The 17138-nt window shown below is 50.2% G+C and overlaps 1 protein-coding gene across 14 annotated transcripts in view; it reads right to left on the bottom strand.

Annotated features, from left to right (window-relative positions):
- P4HA2 (prolyl 4-hydroxylase subunit alpha 2) overlaps positions 1-17138 on the bottom strand; it is a 35115-nt gene that overhangs the window by 16114 nt on the left and 1863 nt on the right. For 10 of the 14 annotated variants that reach the window (XM_080803718.1, XM_080803723.1, XM_080803717.1 and 7 more), the window contains 6 exons: positions 10102-10201; positions 9384-9480; positions 8878-9029; positions 5877-6014; positions 2093-2332; positions 626-819 (listed from right to left, as the gene is read on the bottom strand). In XM_080803718.1, coding sequence (XP_080659844.1) covers positions 626-819; positions 2093-2332; positions 5877-6014; positions 8878-9029; positions 9384-9480; positions 10102-10201 — 921 coding nt within the window. Of the gene's footprint in view, positions 1-625; positions 820-2092; positions 2333-5876; positions 6015-8877; positions 9030-9383; positions 9481-10101; positions 10226-17138 lie in introns of all 14 variants that reach the window. The other 4 variants (XM_080803710.1, XM_080803721.1, XM_080803716.1 and 1 more) reach the window with 1 other exon arrangement.

Raw genomic sequence — 17138 nt, 5'->3', positions numbered from 1 at the left:
AATGATACCCCCACAAATCGTGCAATGTTTCCTCTCTTGCAAAAATTTCTCATGTCTACAGGTCCTACGGCACAAGGTTAACCCCTGACCCTTCTCACAGAGATATGAGTAAGTCAGAAGGACTGAGGCAGGGGAGAGGCCATTCTAGGTGAAAAAGCCAGTGGGAGGCACGAAGATACAGACATGGACAAGGCCCAGAGACCACCTCATACCTGAGCCTCCTGAGGAAGCACTGGAATCCCAGGGCTCTCAAAAATCAGTGACACTGGAGGCTGAGCTGTTAGCTATGGCCACGTCTTCACTACAGAGACCACAGCTTCCCATGGAGCACATCCACATCCATGGTTTTCCTCACAGCGTGAGTCAAGCAGAAGCTGGGCATGTTGGGGTAGGGAAGGGAGCTGAGCAATAACTTAGAGGATTCAAACTCTGCCAGGGACACTGGGGGAGACAGTCTCCTGCCCTATACCTCAGAGAACACCCACCTGTCAGCCTCAGCAGATGCTACAAAGAATTGGGCAAGATACTGAGGAAACAGCCTACACACAGAGGAACATCCTTCCCAAATCTCCCCATCCAGAGCCAAAGTCTAGGTCCACATGTGGGACCTAGCCATGCATCTCACCAGTTTGACACCCTCCCCACGACAGAGGCTCTCATAGACGTCCCTCTCAGGCAGGTAGTCCACAGGCCTCTCATAGATGCTTTCCTGCGTAGCTAGCCCAGCTTCTGTCTGATTCAATAACATTTTTTCTCTTTCTTCCTCCAACAACCGTTCAAAGTACCGCAGATTTCCTCCAGCTCGTTCATGGCTCGGGTCTAGAAAGAGTAAAGAACAAGAAGGAAAAGGAAACCACAAACATCTGTTAGGTCATTTAGAGAAATTATTCTGTAAGCAGTTTTCTCTCCCAGCAGTTCATCCGCACGCAGCATTCTGCTTTCCACAGCATCTTACCAGGGCTCGCTGGTCAGAGCAGAAAAGCCAACATGGGCTCTCTGGCTTGGCCAGAGATGGGAAAGGAGATACCGAGGAGGCCATTAGCTAGCCACACGGGGGGCTCTCCTCTCAGGCTGCTCTGGAGGACCCAACAGCACAGGTCTAGAGAAGCAGTCCAGACTCCTGCCACCTCCTCCCAAGTTGGCTGTGAGTCACTTACATCCATCTCCTAGAGTACACCCATTACTGGTGACCAGATCACATGCTGGCCACAGTGAGAAGGCAGGCTGAAATCCTGGCAAAAAGATCAGCCACATGACAATGCCACAGCCTCATCTTGTGGGCCTCACAACACAAAGGAGCAAGCTTGGCAGGATTACTGTGTCACTCCATAGATGAGGAAACCAAGGCCCAAAGATATTAACAGATTTAGGCTAAGGTTAGACCAAACAGGAAACCAGGCATCCTGACTCCCAGGCCAAGGCTCTTACTAACATGATAGCATCTACAAAGCTCTCTTCCCATGTCAGTCTTGCAGAACACTCATATGGTAGCTGGCATCAGACTCAAGGCCCATGAAAAGCAGCAGCAAAAGAAGTCTTTGCTGATCTGTGAAATTCCAGACTATGATTATCCCATCTATCAGTAAGAGGTGGAACATACAGGATTTAAAAAACACAGTGCTTTTAACTTCCTTCAGTCCAACACCTCAAGACACTTACAACACCAACGCCATAGCAAGTCCCATCAGTAAGACCTCGGACCCTGAATGAATGGGTCAGGCCGCAATCACTGCAGCAATCGTGAAGCACGGCTTGCCTCCCCAGCCACTCCTGACCACGTGAAGGCTCACCCTGCAGAGCAGCCGTTGCACCGCACCATGGGATTCCTATTTTCAAAGGTATATATATGTATAGAGCCACGGGTCTGACGATATCCATAAGCAACCAGGCAAGGGCTAAGGCCAGAAATGAGATTGGTAAAGAGCTAACCAGCAGCCAGAATGGGCCTGAAAGCAGTACAGCTCGGGTCACTGGCCAGGCAACATGTCAAAGTGGCTCAGGCCCAGGAGAGCGGTCAGGTAGTAGCTGGTGGAGTAACCAGTTCTCCTGCCAGCACCCCCTCGGCTCTGACCTTCCCCTAGAACTTCCTCACCAAGAGAAAGCAGGCGGCGGGTGAGCTCCAGAGCACGGTGCAGGTCACCCAGCTGGAAGACAGCGTAGCTCAGGTAGTCCAGCACCTCGGCCTTGGCTGTGGTGGCCTCCTCACCAGCATCGAGCTGTTTCAGCACCTGTTCCATCCACAGGACTGTGTGGTAATAGTCGCCTTCATTGTAGGCCGAGCGGCCCATCCCAAAGCAGTCATCCACACTCAGCATGGCCTGGTACTTGGTTCCTGCAGCAGGAAATGCAAACAGTCAGGCTCTAAAGAGCCACTGGGCTGGGGAGAGAGATTCCCACAAGGAAGCCTGGACCAGTGGAAGAGGGGCATCATCCCAGCAGAGTCCCACCCAGACTTCTAAGTGAGCACAAGCAGGCTGGGCCTGCCTGGGACCAGGATTCACAGCCAATCTCCTGGCCACAAACTCCCGTTCTGCCATGTGGGAAGGGGCCTCTGTTGTGAAGAAGCCCAAGAAGCAGTATTCAGGAGAGTATGATGGTCCTGTGAGCATCAGAGGAGATGTCTACTGGGCAGCTGGCCTTATGAGTCTGGAAGGTAGAAAAATTAGTTAATATAAAAAACAGAACTTCGATGGCAGCTAAAGCCATGCATGGGGATAACCACTTCCAGCAAGACTGTAAGAAGAGAGTAGAGAAAGTGGCTAAGGCCAGAACCCTACAGAGAAAGGACAATGAATGACACTGAGCAGGACCGGAGAGGTAGCAGGAACAGAGCAGGAGCAAAGGGACAGATGCCAAGGGAGGTCAGAGCCAAGACTGCAGTGCCAGCTTTGACCGTTAGGTGGCGGGAATTTGGCGAGCACCAGCACTGCAGGTCCTGAGACCACAGGTTATTTGCCATGGGATCCATACTGGAAAGTGAGGGTGAAAACAGTCTCAGGTCAAGAAGGATGAGATACAGTATGCTACCTATGGGAAAATGTAGGATGTAGGGTAGGGGTAAGGTGGGAGGGACATGAGTGTATTCCTCAGGGAACAATGAAAAAGCAGGCCCCATGCAGAGGAAGGAAGGGCTGTGACCCTCCCTGGAAGGCAGGGGAGTCTCCATTAACCCCATTAACAGACACCTAGACATGGGTGACATGGAAGAGCTGCCTTAGAGGGGCTTCTTTCTGCCTAATGTCCAAGGTGGGGCTCTGTCCACAATGAAACCCCTACTCCAAAGGGTTGGCTACTTCAAAAACAGAGGTCTGCTCACCGTGATGGCTCAGCATTAGGCAATGTGGGATAGGAAGATGAAGAGAGTATACACGAGATGGAGTTAGTAGATGGGCTAGTGATCAAGGGGTTCCTTGAGCCCCTGGTCATTATCCTTGGGCCTCTACAGATCTCCGTTAGCTATGCAGTTTTCCGGAACACACAATGAGGCAATATAACACAGCAGCTGAGCCAGCTGCACAAAGCTGGTTCCGTGTGGGCCTCGCTAGGGCTCCCACCAGCTGTGCCACAATGGATAAATTACCGAGCCTCTCTAACTCTCAGTCCCCTTAGGTCTAGAGTTAATACCATCAATTTTAGAGAACTGGTGGCAAGAAGTCAATGAGATGACACATAAAGATGTCTTCTATGATCTCCAGGATGCTAATAATCAGTAGCTATGATCCACATATCCTACAGAGACCAAGAAGGTAAAGAATAGCTCCCAGGAAAAAAAAAAAAAAAGAAGAAGAAGAGCTCCCAGATATTCAGCATCCTCCCCAGAAGCCCATCAAAAGTCTACGCCTTTGGAGAGCACTCCCTAGAGCGTGCTCTTCATTCAGAGAACTGAATGCCAAAGGGCAATCAGACATGAGATCCAGCTGATCGGGTGCGATAGGCAAGGAAGCTAGGTGGTGGGTAGTTTAGTACAAACTTAATATAGATAGGCAAGTAGGCCCAGGAAAGAGGACCATGCAAGACCTCAAAAACCACACACAGGAGGAATTTGGCTTTAGCACTTAAAGTTAAACTTTGTGATCAGGAACTGATATAAACAGAGATGCACTTAAGACCACATGTAGAATGATTTTAAGGAGTGAGCTGGAGATAGAAGAAAAGTCAGAAAGTTATTTCAATAATCCAGTTGAGAAATAAGTGATGAGGCTGGAGTCAGGGCCTCCAAGTAAAGAAGACACAAGAGAGGCAGAATCCATGGGCCTTAGGATTCTGACTTGGGCTGCCAGTGGCCAGAGCTGCTGTTTGCTCAGGCAAGGAGCAAGGGGGAAGGTAAACATTTCAAAAGGCAATGAGGATTTCTGTTTGGAACACGTGACTCTGGAGAAGCCCAGAGAACACCCAAGTGGAGATGCCCCAAAGGCATTTGTCTTCAATAGCTGGAATCTTTGGTGATAAGCCTTGATAGGAAACACAGATGTGGATGTCATCTATGTACATTTGATGGAAATGGCTGGGCTCACCTGCAGAAGGTGCTCAGGGAAAACTCTACCTAAGGGAATCCACCTTCCCTGCCCCTCTAGAACAGGCAAAGATCTGTTAAATGAATGTACAAGGTCAATGCTTGGGTGTAGCTCTCTCCTCTTACCAACCATTCTCATAGCTACACTGCGAACACATCTTGCAGGTGCCCTGAGGGGCCTTCTCTCACTGGCTTCATGGCCTGGCTTGATCTAAGATTTGACAGAGGCAGGAATAAGAAGTCGACACTCCGTCACACTGGCTCACCAGATTCCTCAGTGCTACAACTCTGGACCTTAACCAGCCGCCAACAGAGTGTCTCTTTGTCCTACATACTGTGATTCCCTGGACTTGTGCCTCCTCCCGGGTCCTCAAGGGTGAGTGACATCCAAAGTATAATGGGGTCTAACTGAACCCTATGGTTTATTGGCCTCTAACAGTCCCCCAAACCAAATATACCTTCTTCTAATCATACTGAGGCAATCAGGAGAAAGGGGCATGTTTAAAAAAAAAAAAAAAGAGAGAGAGAGAGAGAGAGAGAGCAGAAAGCCAAAAAGAGAAGCAGTAGAGATCAGTACCCTAGAATTCAGAGAGTATCAGGAAGACTGAGCCAATCAATGTGCCAAACACTGCCGAAAAATTAAAGGACGTTCTGCCTGAAACTCAGCCACTGGCTTTAGCAGCTGAGTGGCCACTGGAGACCTGGCAGGGACAGGATCAGTGGATGCTGAGCAAAGAGGCCAGACTGCATGTTCAGGAGGACCTGGGAAGCAAAGAAATACAGAGCATGTGGATGACTGTCCAGCAGCCTAGCCAGGTTAGGCTAACCAACAGATCCATCAGCACCGGAGACTCAAAAGGCCTTGGATCCTGAGGGAGGGGTTTGTAAGATTAGTAAGAACCCACAGTGTGTGAGCTCAAGGGGAAGACCCAAGTGGGGTGGGCCAAGAATGAACAAGGCAGAGACTGTAACTGAGGACACACAGGACACAGGGCAGTGAGTCCAGAGATCAGTCTTTGTCAAAAAGAAATCAGAGGGTGTGGGGACAGAAGCAGGTCTGGAAGATTTGAGCAGTGTTCAGGGGGCAGAGGCCGAGGGGTTCTGAGCAGCAGCCTTGGCTCTCTCTGAGTGGAGAGAAGAGAAGAGAGAGGAGAGGGAGGGAAGGGGAGGGGCTGAGCGGAGGTGGCTGCCATGGGAATGGGGGGGGACTGGCACCAACTGGAAACCCAAGAGAGCATCACCACCAGCAGTTGACGGTGTGCTTGAGGGTAGAGACCACAAGATGGTGGTGGCTCCAACTCTGTCCAGAGGCCACAGTAGACACACACCCAGTGCATGGGCAAAGCCTAGAGTGGTAAGGTACCTGGAAGTTGTCCTTTGGAAATCGTGTCTGGGTCCAGCTTGTATGTGTCCTGAAGTCTCATCAGGGCCTTGGCAGCTCCCATTTCATCCTCATCAGTGGGGAAGAACTGCCGCTGCACAGAGAGGTTGGCAATAAAACCTTCCAAATGAGAGTGAGAACAAGAGGTTACCCTTGATCCAGGGGCGCAACTCCACCTGGGACCAGAAAGGTACCCAGTGGAGGATTTCTGGCTGGTGCAATCTCCCTGCCCCCTCCCTCAAAGGCAGTTTTCCCTTCCTCCAGGAAGCCCTCCCTGATGGCTCCAGTCCATGAAGATCTCTCTTTTCTTCCTCCTCACTGTACGGACTGCCTGTACTGCTCATTTGGAATTGAACAAAGATGGCCCACAAACCGGTTAACATGTGGGAGTCTTGGCTCCAAAGCACTCAGTCAAATCTGGTGGAGACAGAAGGGACAGAGGACAGAAACAGTAATTGAGAAGGACACAGGAGAAGACTCACGGAGGACCTATTGATCACTTAATGGAAAATGAATCACATGGAAAACCTCGATCCAGGATCACTGGGGGGACCAGATAAACGGACCTCCAGCCCACATTCCAGGTCAAGGAGCCTAAGGGACCGAGGTAGTCAACTCAGGGAACCTAGCTGGCCACTCATTACTGACCACTGGTCCTTATCATCCAGAAAGGTGATGATGACAGTCTTGAAGGGATTTAGTGCTGTCTCCATCCTCCAGATTAGGCACTGGGGGACCATCTGGCCAGAACAAGCATTGAGGTGGGCCTGCCCAAGCCCAGTGTAGTACACTGAGAGACCACACTGGCTCTTCCTGTTGCTCTCTCGAGGACTCCCACAACACAGACCTGCCATGAGCTCAAAGGCATGAGCTCCCCGGATATAGCGCACAAGGCCACAGTTTGGAACTTAGGCCAGCCCCTGCCAGAGACGTGCCCAAGGATGCTGTTCTGGGACTCCAAGCCCTAGCTCTTAAGCAGGATATGCACCTTTTGTATCTCAGGACTCCAGGTGGAGGCCAGGCCTTCCCAAGTTGATTCAGGAGTTTCAATGCTACCTATGAGCTAAGAATTGGGAGGGGAACCCCAAGGTCCTTTCTTCCCTGGCCTCTTCCTCAGGGCAGCAGTACCCACGGTCACCTACTCTCAGGACCTCAGGCTCAAACACCCACTTCTAACCATGCCTGGGGACCCAGGGATCAAGAAGTTGTTATCTTGCCTTTCTTGGCGGCTGCCCAGTCAGGGATTCTAAGAGTCTGGAATTCAGGAAAAAGAAAACATGCCCCCAGAAAAAGCCACACCGTCAGCACGCCCCCCTCATTTCAGAGGCAAGAACTCTCAAGTCAGAGGTGAAAACAACCTATTGCTCTCAGGGCCTGTCCTGTCTGCCTTCTGGTAATTATAAGGTTTTCTACAAGAACCAGATGTTGACGGTGGGGGCGGGGTGTGGAGAGCAAGACTAGGGAGCGGAAGGTCATCCAGGCAGGCTTATTCTACCCGTCCGGCCCGTGGAGTGCCGGCAGAACAGCCAGTTCTGAGCTACAGCCCCAGGATGGAAGACAGGGGCTGGGAAAGGCAGCCACGGCTTCTGGAGGCAGTGAGCTCACTGGGCACAGCTCCAGCCGGGCTCAACTCACCAACCCCTCCCCAGGGGCCACCCTGCCCCCAGCCAAGCCCAGCCCAGTCTGGCCTCATGGGCTGAACTGCCTCAGCCAGAGACAACCAGTCTGAAGTTAATCAGCACTCCCAGCTGGGGGAGCAGAGGCACTCAGTCCAGGAGGCTGAGCCCAGGGCTGGCTGGAGTCAGGAGGGCCCACCTCCATGCCTGCCCCACCACCTCCTGCTGAGAGGAAAATGTTAGAGCATAAAAAATACCAGCACAGTAAAAGACACCAAGCACGGTCAAAGCTTTAAAGCTTTAAAAAGTTCATACTCTGACCTAAATACCACTTCTAGGAATTTAAACTAAGAAAATAATCAGAGAGGGTGCCTGGGTGGCTCAGTCAGTTAAGCACTGGCCTTCCATTCAGATCATGATCCCGGGGTCCTGGGATCCAGTCGGCAGCCTGCTTCTGCCCTCTCCCTCTGCCCTCCCCACCCCTCATTGTGAATTCAGTCACTCTCTCTCTCTCAAATAAATAAAATCTTAAAAAAATAATAATAAATTTTAAAAAGAATTTAATAAAAGAAAATAATCAGAGGTAGGCACAAAGATGTATATGCACAATTGCTGATAATTTGTAAACAATCCCACATCCACTAACTTGACCAATTTCACACTATATCAGTTTGAGTTATTACTATGTAGCTATTAAAACCTGTCCTATAACATTTAACAGACATTTAAAGAAGCTGGAAATTTCAGGAAATCACTGTACGCTTATGGCACAAATCTGCCTACAGATAAGTTTTATTTCTAAAAGGTATGAATGGGAATGAATTTAGATGAGACCCATAATCCCCAGCTTATGTTGGCCCCATCACCCAGCCCACTTGACTCACTTTTGTTAATTCGTTTCGTCCCACAAAGCAAGTGAGTTTGCACTCCCTGGACTATATGAATGGGTCCATTTCTTCTTTCAATGTAAATGCGAGTGTAGGAAGACAGGAATTTTAATAGTGCTCATCACTAGACAACTGGGTTAAGAATTCTAATTTACTTACATCATTTTATTTCCTAACTTTTCTACAAGAACACACTAGTAAAGCACGTTTTAAAAAAGTTTTTAAAAAGTGTAAAAAAAAAAGGGAATGAACACACTAGGACAAGGCAAGAACTGATTATTGCTACATATTAAAAATAAGGACAGCCAACTGCTAGGTGCCCACAGAAAAGGGAGATGGCCACAGGCCTGGCAGGGTGCATATCAACACACCGCACATGCCCACCAACACCGGCAGAGCCAGGACAGGCTCAGACAGACACTCCCGATACACGGGCACACAGACCACTGGCCCCCCAAGCACCTGCTCACCATTCCTCACCTGCAGCCGAGTCCTGCAGGACAAGGTCCTCCAGTGCAGGCCAGTCTGTGTTCAGCCGCTTCACCAGTTTATAGGCATTCACAGGGTGGGCCAGGTAACCTTCAGGGTCAGCTGCTGACTTGCTGGTCAAGGCTTCCATTTTGTTGGCCCAGCTGTGGAAAGAGAGGAAAAGGAAGACTTAACATGCCCACTCACATAGGTCTTGACTTATGGTAATTTCCCTGGTGAAACCCCTTTTTCTATTGAGAGGCAATGTAAAATGAATACAGCAACTCCCCACTGACATTCATAGCCCCTTAATCTAGAGAAGAGGTGGGAATCCTCATGTATGCAAAAAGGCTCTTAAATAGGGAAAAGGAGGGAGTCCTTAGCCGGTACACTGAGCCATTCTGGAGAACTGGCATGAAGTAACCTCCAGGCCAGCCCCTCATGGCTCTCTTAAGCGCTTCCTCTTCTGAGCACCCTGGATGGGTTCTGGGGCAGGGGGTGCTTAGGACATCAGATACCTTTTAATCTTGGAGAGCTTGGCTTCCTCCACAAGGATATACTGCTTCAGAGACTGCACCAGGTCCTTCTCTGCATAAATTAAGTCGGTCATATGCCCTGCAAGGAAAGAGAAAGGGCCAGTAAGAAACAGATCAGGGACATCCATCCCCCTTCCCGAGGCACAGAACACCAGCACAGAGGCAAGTCCTCTGGATCACTGGCATGGCAACTCTCTTGGGATCAAAGGGACTTGGGAGTTAAAGGGGGGCGAGGCACTCACATGGTCTTGGCCCCCAGCTTCAGTAAGACAGGGGTGTAGGCTCCCAGGGGAGGGTTAGATGAGCACACTGGGAGAGCCTTAAGGAAGAAGCCCCAAATCTCATTCTCCTACTGGCACCTGGCTTGGTCATGTCACCAGGGCATGGACATCCTAAGGGCTTCTTAGCTCAGAACCACTCTCTGGCCTGGACAAAGACAGTCAGAAAGGCCAGGGAGCCCAGGAGCAGCCTGTGCTTCTCAGGAAGGAGATCCAGTTGAGATAGCTGGCTCCCAGCAAGGACATTCAGGTCATCAGAGTCTCAGAAGGGGAAATGGCAGCTCCACAAACCCTACTTTCCCCAGAACTTGTCAAAAACAGTGGGTGAACCATCCACCTTGAGTGAGAACAGGCTTCAGGTGGTGACTTCCCTGGCACTTGAGCCAAGGATGGCTCAAGAAGACAGTCCTGTTAGCACATACCAATAGAAGTGAAGAATTCAGCCTGCACACAGCCCAGGACACCAAACCAGGCCACCAGCAATGTGGACACCCAGCGTTTCATGGTCACAGAGAGCAGTGTCTGAAAGGCATTCAGTGACAGCCACTGGATCAACAGGTGAAAAAAGCAATGTAGGTGAAGACATACATATACATGTGCACATAGATACACCAAACGTGCCAAAATCCTGACCTAGGACACAGAAACTAAGGATATTCTGCACCAGCAGTGAAAAGAGGCCCGGGTGTGCAACCAGTGATGTGTGCTCAATTCTGGCCCCTGCTCTGGGAGGCCATGTCCCCCTGGGAGAGCCCCTGCCCACCCGATTCCCGGTAACTGCCAGCAACATGGAAAGGCTGAATGGTGTGGGAGACAGTCCCCTCTGCTTCCAATAGTTAGTCCAAGATTCTGGCCCACCCCTTCTCATTTCACAGATTGCTTGTCTTATTTCAGTCTTTCTTTCCAACACATGTGTCAGGACAGTGACAGGTGCTGGGGACCCACAGGTAACATGCAGCTTCTGCATGTGAGGAGACTGAAAGGACAGGACAAACAATGACAGAAAGAGAACGTGCCACAATAGGCTCCAGAGAACCCACACCCAAAATGTGGTGTACAGCAGATGGTTGGCCAGAGGGGAATAAAACCGCCCCCTGCCAGTCTGCACCCGGCCACAGAAAAGGCAGTGTGGGAAGCAAGCACTCTGGGCAGACACTGCTCTTCCTGTCTGCCACCTCACCAGACACTGTCCTCGCTAGCAAGTCACCACTCACAAATATCTGCTGAAGATCCACATAGGCTATTTACTGAGTTGGGCACCTGGGATATAAAAAGCAATCAGCCATGCAAGGCCAAAACCCTGGGATGGGCTGGACTGCTGACATGGACGCAAGACCAGCTTCTGGCTCCTCGTTAGCCTAGAAATAGCCAGACTCAGCTGTGAGGGCAACAGGCACAACCTGGGGCAAGCTCCACTGGCAGGGGAACTGAGTACACAATAGAAGCTTTGAACATGGTCTCCCAGCTCAGCCAAGCAACCCAGCACACACCTGAGCCCTACCTCTACCAGTCCCTTCTCTTCCTGCTCAGCGTCAGCCAAGCCCCATGGAAATATACTAAGGGAAAAATGAAGAAAATACAAATGCTTTCCCCCACAATGGAAGCCCTACCTGACAGAATTCCAAGTCTGAGCTAATGCCAGTTCATTTTTTGCCTGCTCTGGTTAATGAGACACACAGTCATGCCTACCCCTTCTCGCCTCAGAAGAAATTCCAACCCATTGTGGTTCCAGGTTAGGCTCAGCCCAACCACAAGGCCCAACTCCAAACGGGTTCCTCTATCAGAAAGAGGAGAGGATGAACGAATGGCTGCTTTTGTTCATGTCCCTGCCAGATGTCTGCAGAGCCATCAGCATGGCCCCTCAGTGGCCTAGGTGTTGGGGGTCGAGATGCACAGAGCCAGGTCTTTTGGGCCAGAACCTGCTGCAGGGCACAGACTATCAGGCTAAGCAATGGATTATACAGTTAGGGCAGCAGAGAAAAGCAAGTCACTGAGAGAAGGTGAGCAGGCTATCAGCCCCGAGGTGGAGTGCAGGTCATCCGTGTTCCAGCCACAGGTCTGCTCCCAGGTCTCACATCCTCTGTATCTCCAGCCCAGGATTCCTGAAAGCCTCTCGTTGTACTTACAGAAGCCCCTTTACAGGGAGTACTATATGTTCCTTTTACCTCAAGAGACTTAACTCAGGAAAGCACTTTCTATAGGTAAAAAGAAGGAACAATAAAGGGTGCCTGGGTGGCTCAGTTGTTAAGCATCTGCCTTCGACTCAGATCAAGATCCCAGGGTCCTTGGATCGAGTCCCACATTGGGCTCCCTTCTCAGCAGGAAGCCTGCTTCTCCCTCTCCCACTCCCCCTGCTTGTGTTCCCTTTCTTGCTCTCTCTATCAAATAAATAAATAAAATCTTTTAAAAAATACAAATTAAAAAAAATGTTTTTAAAAAGAAGGAACAGTAAAGTCCAGGGCCAAGAGGCTGGATCTGTGGACAGTGAGGGACCAGCCAACTGCCTGTCTGGGATGGTGGGAGAGCAGGGCCCCGGAAAGAGACCAGACAGACACGGTTGGAAGGAGGGGAGCCCAGCATTTCTCCCCTGCTGTGTCTCCAGCTGCAGTGGCATACCTCTTCAGAGATGGGGTGAAAAGTTCAAGGGAGGGAGACATCTTTGTGTTCCTCTCAAATCCTCCTGGTGATAATGTCCAGGGTTCATGCCATACAGCACTCAGGGAAAAGCAGCCAGGTTCCTTCATTACACGAATACCAGTTGTCATTTCTCTGGAATGTACTCTCTGGCTTAGACTAAGCCCATCCATGAATACCAGCCCAGAGGCAGAGCCCCAAAGAATCACAGATGGGGTTCTGGGAAATGGCTTGCCAAGAGCCTGTGAAGTCCTGCTCTGATGGAGGAGGGGAAGATTACTCCAATGGTCAGAGAGTGAGGTACCCCCAAGCAGCCCCTAGACTTGTCGCCTCAGGCAGGGATGCCCTAGAGTCCCAGCATTTCTCTGGATCCTGACCCTGAATGCTACAGGCTTTGTATGAAAAGTTTTCTAATTAGGGCCAGGTTGGGAAGAGGTAGATTCCAAGAGCAACTATCCCACAGTGTGGGAAAGGCCAAGCCCCTACTTGCCTTGGCCCCAATCCTATCTTATACCTTGCTTAGGACAGAGTAGGTGGGCATGTGTATGCATGCCCAGTACCCCTCCCCTACCCCAAGTGTCCAGTGCTGCCAAAAGCCCTTCCAGGAACCCTCATAAATCCATGCTGAATAGACCTGGAAATAGGCAACATCAAACTTCTTTTTATGAAAAACAAAACACAAAGTGGCATCCAGCCTAAGAAGAAAACCAATACTGAATTTTATCTGCTCTGCATCCCAAGTTTAGAACAATGTCTGACCCATATCAGGCATCCAACAAATAAGACTTTACTACAGACTTGCTCAAGTTAGAAACAACAGAAAATGTTACATCTTTTTCCACATAATGGACTGTTATGCATTGTTAAGAATGGATACTGTAGGGGCGCCTGGGTGGCTCAGTGGGTTAAGCCTCTGCCTTCGGCTCAGGTCATGGTCTCAGGGTCCTGGGATTGAGCCCCGCATCGGGCTCTCTGCTCGGTGGGGAGCCTGCCTCCCTCTTTCTCTCTGCCTACTTGTGATCTCTCTCTGTCAAATAAATAAATAAAATCTTTAAAAAAAAAAAAAAAAAGGATGGACACTGTATGCATACTAAGTCCCAAGTTTGGACACCCACAGGGAGGTTCTCCAAAGACCACGAACACCCCAGTGACAATGATTCACTCACCAGGTGACCAGCACTGTTTCTAAGCACAGGCAAATTCCAAGACATAAAATCAGAGGCCCCAACAAGCCTGCTCTTTGGAAAGGACATTTACAATCTGGCCAAATGGCCATGAAAAGAGGTTTCCAGCTGCAAACCAACAGCGTCCTTAGCTTCTCCCCTTACCTCATCAGGCACTAACCTCTGCCAAGCTCCCAGCTGCAACCCAAATGCAACAGCTTGAATTTTAACAATGTATTTAACAGCCTAGAGACTGAACATGGGTTTGCAGAGTACAAGCAGGTCTTGCCTGGCACTAATCAAAAAGCGGCCTGCCTTCTGTGAAGGAGCAAAAACCTGTCTGAAAAGGGCGCCCCCCAGTGGCCCTGACTCCCAGTGGTGTGGCCAACTTTGGAACACCAAAGCCATGAGGACCTTGTGTAAGTTGTGAGTTGTGGAGAGAGCTGTGGAGAGAAGGTCCCAGAACTTAGGCACATGGAGGTCCATTCAGGCCCAGAAGCTGAGCCCCGGGAAGGACAGAAGGCACTCTACTCTCCTTACCTGACATCAGGCCTCAATCATCATCTTTGGTTTAGTGTGAGCCACCCCCAATTCCCTCCAACAGCCATGCTGGCCCCTGCCCACGCCGGTCTCTCCTCTCATCTGGCGTCCGGCCCCCACCTCTGCTCTACAAAGCAGCCAGCATGGTTTACCGCAGCTCCTCATTTGGTCTCTCTCTCCACTGTCCTCGGGATCAAGTCCAAACTCCTTAGCTCCAAGGGCCTTTTTGACTCTGCATGACATGGCGTGCTGGCCCTCCCCAGCCCCATCTCATGATTCTAGGTTTCCAGCTTCGGATGCTACCTCCCATGGAAAAATATTCTTCACTGAGGGTTTTCTTCACTGAAACCTCGATGTTCACCTGCATCCATCCTTATACTTCTCTATCAGGTATACGAACATGTTGATTTGTACCTCCCACTTGGGTACCATCAAAACCACAGCATCTTCTGCTTCAGTAGCTAGGCAATGAAGGAGCAGAGAAGGCTGTAAAAATCAACATGCAAAGTCCAAACTGGACTTTCAGTCAGGGGCTTGGCAGAGGCTTGGCAATCTAAGTGTGACTAACTCTTAAGAAGGGACTACAAATGAGAAACACAATCCACAAAGCAATATATAGGATGCCTCCGATGTCCCACTTAACAGCCTCTTGGCCTCACCAGTCTCCCGGGCCCTGGGTCTCTTGCCAGGCCTCAGAGTCAGTGGGGAAGTGTGTGCAGGTCCCCGATCTCTGGCTCTTCCTGTACTTCCAAACTCCACAGAAATACTGTACTGGCCTCCTCTGTGGCTGCTGGGGAACTCGGGTAATGCAACCAAGGAGCAAGAGAGAGCTAACTCCTATGAGGCAACTCTGACCAATGAAGACAGAAGACAGGAGGAGGTCAGCAGATAAATTCCCTCATGACACCTCCGCTGACAAACTGTTCTGCAGGCATGGAGTTTCTGCGGAGCTCCCCCAGAGATAGACTGCATGGCAGCTACTGGCCAGCTGACTAAAGCACCACCCTGTGCCTTCCAGCCTTCTCTCCCTCAGGTTTCTTTTCCCTTACCCTTGCTGCTCTGCACCTTCCAATAAGGCATGAAGCACTGCCTCAGGCTCTGCTTTTTTGGGAACCATGATTTGTATTTCCAAAAATCTCTCATTTCTACCATCTAATCCTCACCAAAACATGTAAACTAGACAATCATCTCCATTTCAGATACAGAAGCTAGAAAAGTGAGGCTGAGCGAGTTTCCCGCATACCTGACCTGCTACCACACATCAGGGGCAGAGCTGAAACTCAAACCCAGAGCACACTTTCCATTAGATACTGCAACCATTCAGTCCCACTCAGTAACATCTACTGCCTTATAGCACGAGAGTCTCCCACAAGGAGGAGGCACTCTGACCTAGCAGAGCAGGCCTGCCCAGGTGAAGGACTTTATCAAGGTTCACCAATCAGCAGCATGACATACCAGACTGGATTCCACCAAAAGGTGGACAGCACCATGGGGCGTCAAGTTCAGGTGAGCAGTCACTCCCGCCTCAGACATCACGACACTCAGCAATGACCACCCTCCAGGCAAGGCAGCACCGTCTAGTCAGGAGTCAGACAATTCCAACTTCAATCTCAACTCCACCATCACTACCTGGCTTTGTGACTTTACACGAGTTCCAGATCTCTCTGAGCCTGTTTCCCATCTATATCATGGTGATGAGGACCTGTATCTCACAGGGTTGTTGCGAGGACTGAAGGAGATGGCGATTATCAGTGGACAGCCTACCATCCAGCACAGCGTATACCAGACATCAGCACCCATGGTATTGGAAGAACATCTGTAGACCTTAAGAGGCCAGCTGCCTGGCTAACGCCTGGCAAAGAAAGAGTCCAGTCTAGGGGACAGACAAGATGAAAACAAAGCAGATACAGGGCAATCTCCACATCCCACAAGGGCCAAAAGAAATGAAACATACTTGAGAGAGCAGAATCAGAAATAATGCAGCACACTGACCATTAGGGAATAACCCTGGAACAGGTCAAACAGTAGCTCTAAAGCTCATCAAGGAAAGAAAGCTCTCTGGGAAAAGGCAGGGGACTGGACTAATACTCTCGGATCTCTTGTATTTCCTTACCTCTGACCTACTGGTTCTGAGCTCCTACACGTACCAAGCCTCAGGATTGTGGACACACACTGGTCCTTAGGAGTACCAGGTACAGAGCAGGCAATACTCTAGCAAGCACTTCCTGAAAGGTCTAGAACATGTACTGGTCTGTGAACAGGCTCAGACAGATCCAATCTGAGTGGAGAACTCACTACCCAAATAGTTAATCCTCTGCCTAGCAACGACACCACTTGAACAAAAACTCTCTTCTGGGGTCCAAGAAGTCTAGTCCGTACTTTTCATTCTCCTCCACCCCTTCTGAGAATAAAAACCATATCCTTCAGTCCACATCCCCAGCAAAAACCCCAGAGACCACAGAGCCACTAGCCCTTTCACTCTAAAACAGGCTGATGTTCCACTTTGGGGCACATCCAAACTGCTAGATTCAAGCAATCTAGGTTTAACTCTCGCTCTAGCATTCTGTCTAGGCTTGCACGTGCCTGCATCAGAGCATTTCCTGCCAATGACCATCTGCATAAAATTAAACTCTTGACAGATCCCAAGAGCCAGGGACACACCCACCAGCCCAATGTACACTATCAGCCAGCGTGGCCACAAATCGGCCAAGGTCTTGCATCTAGCCTCAGAACCTCCCATGGACGTGGGAGAGCAGAGTAAAAAGCGAGGCTCTGTCAGGAAATGAATACAACCCAGATTCCCTCACCCAAGGCATTCCTCAGGGCTGCACCCACACCATCTCTTTCTGAGGAGTAGTCACATTCTGAGCTTCTCCTCTGCCACACGGCCAGCTGCCAGGCTGAAGCAGCAATCTCGGGGAAATTATGAGCCACCTACGGACAAGGAGGGTGTCACCATCCCCTCCTTCCCCTCTTCCTCTCCCTCCTAATTCCACCCTGAGGCACACTCCAAGCAGAAGGCAGGCACTGGGGAGGTACTCGGAGAATGAACAGAGATCAGCTATGCACAGGCTATAGCAGGGCTAAGTAAGCACTCTCCAAGGCACCCTGTTTCAGAGCCT

This window comes from Martes martes (genome assembly GCF_963455335.1).
Source record: "Martes martes genome assembly, chromosome: 5".
Lineage (NCBI taxonomy): Eukaryota > Metazoa > Chordata > Mammalia > Carnivora > Mustelidae > Martes > Martes martes.
Note: the sequence above shows the minus strand (reverse complement) of the source record. Positions and strands in the feature narration are given on the sequence as shown.